The 10,399-nt window shown below is 36.8% G+C and overlaps 1 protein-coding gene across 2 annotated transcripts; it reads right to left on the reverse strand.

Annotated features, from left to right (window-relative positions):
- Positions 1 to 832: 832 nt before the first annotated feature.
- Positions 833 to 4,488, reverse strand: LOC110681924 (B2 protein-like). 2 transcript variants are annotated; one of them, XM_021858097.1, is made up of 6 exons: positions 4,381 to 4,488; positions 2,454 to 3,012; positions 2,172 to 2,272; positions 1,904 to 1,987; positions 1,667 to 1,777; positions 833 to 1,235 (listed from the first exon to the last, which is right to left on the reverse strand). In XM_021858097.1, the coding sequence occupies exons 2-6, from the start codon at positions 3,001 to 3,003 to the stop codon at positions 1,194 to 1,196; spliced, it is 888 nt and encodes a 295-aa protein (XP_021713789.1). In that variant the 5' UTR covers positions 3,004 to 3,012; positions 4,381 to 4,488; the 3' UTR covers positions 833 to 1,193. The 2 variants fall into 2 exon arrangements, with proteins under 2 accessions (XP_021713789.1, XP_021713788.1); XM_021858096.1 differs by having other exon boundaries at positions 4,278 to 4,431.
- Positions 4,489 to 10,399: the final 5,911 nt, after the last annotated feature.

A 10,399-nucleotide genomic window follows, 5' to 3' on the forward strand; every position in this document is an offset into this window, starting at 1 on the left:
ATTTTATTTTTTTATTTTTTTATTTTTTTTTTTGGAAACAAGTAAAATTCAAAATTTCTAATGTTCAATCAAACAATATTTTGCATTATTTGGGAGTGGAAATTAGGGAGAAACCACTAATTCACAATTTTGCATTATTAGGGAAGTGAAATTAGGGAGAAACCACTAATTCACATGGGTATTAATCATTTTAAGGGAGGCTATTTCCTCGTCAACATTCTAGGATATAGCTTGATAATGTTTGGATGGCACTTAGCATTACTTTGAAGTATTTCTTGAGAATTATGAACTGCCAAGGGATGAATAACTGAACCATTTTTCATGAGGAATTTCCACTCACCCATTACGTTTATTTTATGGCAATCAAACAATTTGTCATGTATGCATTTCTTAAGAACCCGCACTTCTAATTTGTCATGACATTTACCTAATTAGCAAACATGCCATGATCCTTCAATTGGATTAGAAAGTTACCAATCCAAATATTGCAAAGTCCAAAAGTTTTGTCAACCAAGAAATCACAAAATTACTTATTTTAGAGAGAGCTAATTATAGAAGTCTCAAATTTTGTTTGCTACAAAAAAATCCTACTTTTACCTAAATGAGAACTAGACAATAGCTAATTTTAGAAGTCTCAAAAGTTTGCTTGTTTTACAAAGATTTATTTTGCAAGTGAAAGCTAGACAATTACTAGTTTATTTTGTTCTTATTATTGAGAATATAACATGATATTACATACATAATCTTCAAATCAACCCGAACAAACATAGTACTTCCCAATTTGCTTGGATATGTTGATCCGAAGGAAGAAATGGAAAAAGACATCAGCCAGTCAGTCACCCATTGCAATATTCCATTTAACACACTGAATAGTAGATTAAGTATTTATAGTCACAAAATACAGATACATGGATTTTCTCGTCTCATTTTTCATTTTCATTGAAATTCAGCCATCAGATCATACAAGCAAGAATCACTCCTCTGCAATAACATACAATATATGATCACGAACTCTTAAAATACATTTATTTTACTCAAACACCTTCCCTACATTTTGATAAATAAACCCAAGCCAGAACACATCTTCCAAGCTTGCGCTTTGCGGAAAATTTGGCTCACCATATTACAGATACAACGTGAAATCTACAATATGCTGGCGCAATCTACAGACAACAGTTCATGCAGAAAGCAGATTACATTCCGGCTTGTTCACAAAGGTCGAGCAGCTCCAGGGTCTGCAAGACAATGACAAATAGATATAAGGGTCAAAAAAACGGGTCGTCTAAACAACCAACCACCAACGATTTTACATGCTGTTTATTTCAGTGTTCAGACAACCACCACCTGGGCCACAAACATAACTTCTAAACAACTTAACAATACAGCACCCATTTCACTTGATACTGTAAAACTACCTTATTGAATTAATACTGACACATGCCTTTTACTTAGAGGGATTAAGAGATCAGGAACTTTCTGACAAGGTTGATGTGCTAAGGTGTCAAGCCTTTAAAATACTTTGATTTATCACCTATAAAAAGGTGATAAAGTGAATTTATTTTGACTTGCAAAATGGCAAGAATAAGTAACCACACAGAGGATAAGAAATTAAGAGCCAATAATTTTAGGATAATGTCTCAATGAAATGAGTAATGAGTAATGTTACCTCTGACACTGAAAGTTCGAGGCGGAACTTGGGACCATCATAGTGGTGCAGGACAGGCCTAAAGGAATCTTCCTCCAGGGCTGTGCAAAGCTTTCTAATACGAATCCTCACCTGAAATTTGGAGGGAACAGGTAACCATAATGCAAATGTTAATGCAAATGTTAGGAAACATTATGCACTTCAAAAAAAAAAAAAAAAAACGAAAGAGAAATCTAAGCATTATGATCTTCATTTTACCTGCGCAGGAAACCTTGATTCACCTTTGCATTTCTTATCCTCCCATGCAGTTGGATCTATATTTGAGCCCCCGAAAGTAGATGCCTGTAAATTCATTGCACAATTAAGGAACTATGGTTTTTGCACAAATTACCATATCAAACTCATAGGTAGTCTGTTAATAATTTTAATTAACTGTTATCAGGGGGAAAAGAACTCGAATTTTAAAATCTAGTGGCTCATATAGGTCAAGGACAATAAAGGAAGTAGAGTAAGGTTTAATATAAACCTCAAATATGCCATGAAGCTGGTGAGTTGTATAGTTGTACAGAAATAGAGGTAAACCAGGTGTTATTGCGCGAACAGAGTCCCTGTATCTTGGGGGTAAACCTGAATGAAGGAGCTACAATCAGCAATCATTCATCACTGTAAATTGAAATCAACTGGTCATGATGAAATTTGAATGCAGGTAGACATACTATTTCCAGCCATATCTACTTCTAGTTGACTGAAATTCCAGGATTAAATTGAAATCCTAAATTCACAAGCATGAGTTAAAAAGAAATCATACCAAATAGCTGTCGCTTGAGATTCTCTTGCATGGTATCATTGTTACACACAAAGATGTATCCACCAAGCACCTCGTTCCTAGGAAGTGTCTCTGCAGCAGGCAAGGTCTTGAACCTTTTATCGTTTGCACTTTCATTGTTGTTGTTGTTATTGTTGTTGTTGCTGGGCTCCTTGTTGCTGTTATTGTTGATGATAGACTTGTTAATGGGTATGTTTTCAACAATGTTAGTGTTGCTCTTCTGATAAACAGCATTCATATTGTAAACATTGTTCCTAAAGGAGCTTTTGCTCAAATTTTCAGGCCCCTTAGAGTCTAGGCTCAACATGTTAAAGTTGAGACTTTCAAATTTGTTATCTTCTTGGAACCCAAATCCCCTTGGCCTCACATCCGCCGCTCCCTTGGAAAAATCAATATTATTCATGCGCTCCCCCTTGGATCTTGTCTTCTCAGCTAACTTTGAAGCTGCCATCAGCCATTTGTGATCTTCTGACACTCTTGATTGTCCACGAAGCTCATCACCTAGTTGCCAAAAGCTGTTCAAACCGTCCATCCTGCAATCCTGTTAACACATTATACAGCTTAGTGTTATGACTTTTGATATGTAACTTCTCAGCAAATGAGATGGTGATAAAGAGATCTATCAAGTGAAAATCTATCACATAGAAACCTAATAAAAGAAAACCCTAAATTTCGGAAGCTTAACAACTTACAGCGAATCTAAAAGCCAACAAAGAATATAGGAGAAGACTGAGGAAGTGAAATTTGTGTACAGTTAAAGCTGTAAATATGTGATGAGAAGGTTATAACACTTTTCCAATAACGTGGTTTAAGTGTTCAAATAGCACGTGATTACCTACTAAAAGAACAAGCATTGCAACAAAGATTGATAGCAAATGCTCGAGTAATTCTACTATTATGTTTACTCTCTATGTCAAAATACACGACTAACCAAATCAATGTTGATTAATTACAATCTTCAAGTCAAACATTTATGATCAGAAAGAACATACAAATCAACCCGATTTTAAGTTAATAGATCATACTAAAAACCTATAAAATGCTGTTATCTTTCTTAATCTAATTTACAGACTCGAAATCTTCCTTGCGGAGCACTATGTTGTAAAATAAGCAGGAAAAAATCCTACCAGCATAACTTTTGTATCTACTAATGCTATGACAAAAGCTTAGCTAGACCTACTTCATACTTTAATCGTTGCTATTATTTTAAAGATTTGAACCCAAACAACAATACATAAAGAAAAAAGTACTACAACAATCAATATTTTCAACAATATCTTCTACTTGTATAGTTGTATATATTATCTCCTACATATTGATTATACTCCCTTTCTCCATCCGAAAGTAATAATTCAAGCGGATAGTGTAATTCGAACTAGCAACGTGACAATTAAATCCGAACGAGACGAATACTGAATGTATAATTAATTAATTACTCTTCAATTTTCACAATCACGCAACAAAAACACCCCAACCCAGCATTACCCATTTACAATACAGTAGAACCCAGAAATTATTTCATACATATTTCAAACTAACAAAAAAAATCTCATTGACCAAATAATTCAAACACACCGACAATCAAATAATATCAACATCAAACCAAAAATTAAACAAACCCCAGAACAAATTAAACAATCATAACCTAAGAAAACATAAATTAAACCCTAATATAGTAGTTAACAGAAGTTTAATCATAACTGAACATAAGCTAAAATAAGCATCAAACAGAAGAAGTAAAAATTCAAAAAAAAAAGAGTGAAAATGAAGGAATGATTAAATAGATCGGGAGAAAATAGAACATACCCAGAAAATCAAAAGAGCCCTAGATAATTGGGATCCCCGAAATTGAGAGGGAAAGGGGAGAAAAGGATGAATAGGAAGAGGAGAGAGAAGAGAAAGAGAGTACCTGTGAAGCTTTATCCCTCTTTCTCCGCAGCTGAAATCGGAAGACGTGACAGAGTGTTACTAATCGAATTTTTATTACCCAAACCCCACTACTTTTACTTTTTTTTTTCACTTAAAAAAAAAAAAAAAAAAAAAAAAAAAAAAAAAAAAAAAACTTTATTAAAATGTGGTTTAATTGGTTGATTTTTTTGGGTAATATTCAAAATATGGGATTGGGTTGAACTTTATCCACATTAATGTTTTTGAATCTCTCATCATCTAGAATGTTGGTATATTTGTACAAGCAATAATATGAGTCGAATCTTATCCACATTATTGTCCTTTAAACCCTCTCTACATTTTGAATGATGTTATTAATTACCTCTGATTTTGACCTTTGTGTTCAGATATGATAATTTGATCAAGTGATCTTTATATAATGTAATAGATGTACTACAACTTAGATCTAATCATGGAATAGATTAGATTCATATGTATATGTTTGGTCATGATTAGATTAGATTAGATTCATATGTATATGTTTGGTTTAGGGCGTGTTCGACAAAATGTAACTATAGAGGTGATTGTCCTAAAAGCTACAAATACGCCCTAAATATTATGTCTACATGAATTTTTCGATGTGATAATATTGCGAAACGACTCACGGGTCCTCCCAGCCCGGGTTAGCGAACTAGACAATTAGGAAGAACTGGGGAAAGATAAGGGAATCTCACTCCCTCCAAATTATCACTAGTAGAGATTGAACCCCTAACCTCATAATGGAAAGGTACTCTTTTTTTCACTAGACCAAAGTTGGCTTGATACAAACTAATGAGATATATATTATACGGAGTATATAGCAATATCTCACATATCCACAGTCTTCCTATTACAATGGTCAATGGAGATAATTCATGGTCAACATGGGTATACGGTTAAAAAGGGATGTGCAATACCTTTCACCTCCAAGTAGATTCACTGCTTAAATGGTGAAAGTAATTGCAATGTTTTGAATACACGTGAAAATCGATAAGTTAAGTGCATGATAGGTGGTGGAAATTAATTCAAAGCAACAAAAAATGTTTCTCCAAAAAAAAGCATACATGTAAGCTTATTGTTGGATACTTGGATTGCTCTCACGCCCATGTCGTGAAACACTCCATGACAAGTTAAGACAATTGAAATCAAAGGGTACAAATTACATTAAATGCTTGTTTCATATTAATGAACTAACAAGAAAACAAAATAGAGGTGGTCATTTAGATCTTTGGTGGTGATAAATTTTGGTCTCAACAACTATGGTTACGACTAATTTTGATAAACGTTTGTCAGACAAATTTTATTTTACCATATTATGTACCAGAAAAATATAAATTGACAAACTAGTACTCGTATGTAATATGTATGAAATTTTTTTTACAGCGTATTCTTCATAATTAAATTAAAGCTTAAAGGTTCTTATGTATTTGCATTCATAGCTAGCAACATTAGGTGTTGTTAGAAAGTACCCCGTATAAGTAAGTCTTGAATTAAGGTGTCGATGTTAATAATGTAAGGGGAAATTAATCTGAAACAAATTAAAGAGTTTTAATTTGATGGTTACAGGTCAATTAATTAGAGAGTTTAGAGATTTAGGTAAAAAAAATTAATTAGTATGACGAATGACAAGCGCATTTTAGGGCGCGCTTTAGAGCATATTTTAGGATGATTTTGGATGTATTTGGGGCCGCTTTGGCCGATTATTACCTTGTTATGCTTACGTTCCCCATATTACGTGCTTCACGGATTTTCGGTTTGTTTTTGATGTGTTTTCAGGTAATATCAACCGAGTTTAATCGGATCCCGAGCCCTTGATGCGTAACCGAGCTAGCCTTGACCGGAGTCCGAGGAGTTAAGGAAGTTCAAGTGCCGTGCATTGATTACATAGCACAGGCAGCACGACCGTGTTACCATAGGCACACCCGTGCTGGCCTATAAGCAAGCAACCCCAGGCAAGGCAGCACGGCCGTGCAAGCCAATAGCACGGCCGTGTCAGTATCCACGCACCCGCACGGCCGTGCAGGCCATTAGCACGGCCGTGCCAGATGTTGCACGTGCCCGTGTCAGCTTCAGTATGAGCCCCGTGCTAGAGCATATTCAGCACGGTCGTGCCATTTTTAGCACGGTCGTGCCAGGAAGCTGCACGGCCGTGCCATATATAGCACGGCCGTGCCAATTTGAAGAAGAAATCCGGTTTACTTACTGACAAGCTAGCACGGTCGTGCCAAATACAGCACGGCCGTGCTGATCCAGGGTTAACTGCGCGCTTGACTTCTTCGCATTAGAAGACGTATATAAGACCCAACTTTAAGAGGATTCCTCAGACAGTTTTAGAGATAGTTTTGAGAGCCTTTGTAGAGAGTTATTGGAGAACGTTCTTAGTATTAGAGATTCATTAGTTTTCTTAGAGATATTTCTAGAGATTTTAGTTTTCTTGGATTGATTTGAAGCAAGATTTGCGAAGATTCTTTGTATTATTCATTGACGACGGATATCAAAGTTCTGAACTTTTCCATTGATTCGCATCAATACAATTGGTATTATTCATTCTTGTTTATTAATCAAGCTTTATTATTCCTTAATCAGAATTCATGTTTATATCTATTATGCTTTTGGAATTCATTATTGCTTTGATTATGAATATGTGTGAGTAGTCTCCTAGCTAGGGTTTCGGGATGAAACCCGGCCTAGGTAATCTATGTAATTGAGGATTGATTTTGATAAACGGATTGTGATTAAATTGATTAAATGCGATTGCATGTTAATTCATTATAATAGGAGTAGCTAACCTAGAATCTTGAATTTGATTGCATGATATTCTTGATTTGAACAAGAGATTGTGAATTGAGTATTTCATTATTGAATGTGGTTTGATTATGTGTCGAGTAATGTTAAGTGCATGAGAAATCCAAGCTTAGTATTGCTCGTTGTCTTCCTATCACATGATATTGATCAGACTTATAGTCTTTGCATATCCCGTTTGTCTCTGTGATTCCTTGTTGCTTAGTTGCCAATGGTTAGGCGGATTCCCGTTCTCCCTAGTGTCTTAGTTTATTGATTTATTCCATCTTATTAGTATTATTTTAGAACACCATTTTCCATTGATTTCGAACTAGCTTAGGTTTAAGATTGATTTGCAATTACTCTTGTTCCTCGTGGACCGAACCTTTATTTGCCATTGTACTTGGTTATAGGGTGTTCGTATAAGTATTGTTTGATTGAGAGTTAGATTGTAGCGACCGATTTAACCCTTGTCAAAAATGGCGCCGTTGCCGGGGAACGGTGTTTGTTAATTGCTTTTTGATTTCTTGAGTCTAGTACATCATAAAAAAGCACAAAAAAGATTTTTCCCTTTTGGCTACACTTGTAGCCCTGCTATTTAATTGGTTTGGTTAGTGTGTATGCGCAGGTCTAAACAGAGAGAATTAATACCCTTCGATCCAGAAATCGAAAGAACTTTGAAGAGCAATCGTAAATCTCGATTGACGTCATCAAACTCTCAAGGAAAGGAACACAACACACAACAGGTTCCAATGGCAGACATACCGCGCCAACCCAATCGGCCAGCACCACGACCCCTTAAGGAGTTGGGAACTCCTGGGGCGTATAGAGCTTCAAGTGGGATTGCTCCACCCACTACTGAGGCCAATGATTTCGAGATCCGGCCGGCTATGATCACCCTCATCGAGAGAAGGCAGTTTAGTGGTGCCAAGCATGAGAGCCCTTTGGCTCATTTGAACGAATTTGAGAAGTACTGCAATACCATCAAGGTTAATGGGGTGAATCAAGAGTTCGTGAGATTGAAGCTTTTCCCCTTTTCACTTATTGGGAGAGCTCTCGAATGGTTAGAGAAGGAGGTGAAGCCGAACTCTCTACACACTTGGGATGATGTCACGACAACATTCTTGGGAAGATTTTATTCCCAAAAGAAGACGACCGATGCTAGAGCTTTGATCCAGGGATTTCGGCAAAGGAGTGGGGAGTCAATCTACGAAGCATGGGAAAGGTACAAGGAGTATCAAAGAGAGTTCCCACACCACGGAATCCCAACATATCAAGTTTTACAGATTTTCTATGGAGGATTGAGTCCTCAAGGGAAGACCAGTTTGGATGCGGGAGCAGGTGGCCCCATTATGAACAAAACCGAAGAAGAAGTCATTGATATCATAGAAGATGTGGTACGACACCACATGGATTGGCAAGATGGAGAGCGAGAGGCCATGAGCAAGAGTGGAGGAGCGGTCTATTCGGTAGACCATCTTAATGTAATCGGGAATTTGACATCGCAAATTGTAAATCTAGGTAAGGAAATGTCAATTATCAAAGAGAAGCTCAACGCTCCACCGCATCAAAATCTTCCATCCTATTCTAAGGGAGCAGGTATGCACTCTAACTCTAATAATATGCCTGCTGGATGTATATTCTGTGAAAACTGTAGGTCTTATGACCATGATACCTCTGCCTGTAACGTAGATTCCCAATTTCAATCCAACTATAATGATGGTAATGAGTGTGATAATGAACAAGTCAATGCCTTGTCTTATGATAATAGACCTAGGAATGACAATAACAGATATTTACCACCTAATCAAAGAGGGAACAATTATAATCAACAGGGTAATAATTCTGACTACCAACAGCAAAACCAGTGGGGAAACAGGAACCAAAGGGACCAAAATCCCCAAGGGTCTTATAATCAACATGGTAATTTTGGTAATCAGAATAATTACCAACAAAATGCAGGTAATCAAGGGCAATACAATCAGAACATGAATGCCAATAACAGGGGAAATTGGAATAACAATGGTAACAGGAACAACTTCCAAAATCAAAATCCCCAACAGTCTAATGCGCGTGGCTCCCGAGCCTCTAATGACAACTACAATGCTCAAGGACCATCGCAAAGGACTAGTTTGGAGGAGATGATGGAAGCACAGACCAAAATGTTCAACACTTTCATGGCCACCAGTGACAAAAAGTTTAATGAAGTGATGACACATAATAAAATGCTTGAAACCCAGATTTCTCAGTTGGATAGTGCTATAAAGGATGTGGTTGGAGTGTCAAAACTCCCACCTCAAGGTTTTGACCCTAAAAACTCTGTAAATGCTATCACCACTAGGAGTGGAAAGACATTGAGGGGGAGCGATGAAGTAGTACCCCCTAGGAGTCAATCTGTGACTACACCTACCACTGATACTGTTATAGAGAGTGAGGAGGAGAGGACCGGAGAGAATGATAAAACTGTAGAGGTCTTAAATGAAAAGGAAGTAACACAAGTCAAAGAACCCAATCTATTGCAAAAACTTCCTTACCCCCATAAGTTTGTGAGACATAAGTTGGATGTTCAATTCGGTAAGTTTTTAGATACTTTGAAGCAAATTCACCTTTCCATACCATTCACCGACGCTATAAAACAAATGCCTAACTATGCTAGGTTTTTGAAAGATATTTTGAGTGGCAGGAGGAATTGTGATGGGGTGGAAACTGTTAACCTCACCGCGAATTGTAGTGCAATCATCATGAACAAGATGCCTCCCAAATTGGGAGACCCAGGTAATTTCTCAATCCCTTGTGCTATTAATAAAATGAAAATTGATAATGCATTATGTGATCTTGGGGCTAGTGTTAGTCTTATGCCATATTCTGTATATCAAAGATTAGGGGTAGGAGAACTTCTTCCTACCAACATTACCCTACAGTTAGCTGATTGTTCGATCAAATTTCCTAAGGGTAAGGTAGAAGATGTTCCCCTACGAGTTGGGAAATTTGTGATACCTGTGGATTTTGTAGTTTTGGAAATGGATGAAGATAATCATATACCTATTATTCTTGGGCGACCTTTCCTAGCTACCTCTGGTGCTCTCATTGATGTGAAGAGTGCCAAGATTTCTTTAAAGGTAGGAGAGGAGGTCCTTGAATTTGATCTGAACAAAAGCATGCAATATCCTTTGTCTACTTCCGAAAACTGCATGATGATTGACACTATTGATTCGATTGTC

This window comes from Chenopodium quinoa, unplaced genomic scaffold (assembly GCF_001683475.1).
Source record: "Chenopodium quinoa cultivar QQ74 unplaced genomic scaffold, ASM168347v1, whole genome shotgun sequence".
Classification (NCBI taxonomy): domain Eukaryota; kingdom Viridiplantae; phylum Streptophyta; class Magnoliopsida; order Caryophyllales; family Amaranthaceae; genus Chenopodium; species Chenopodium quinoa.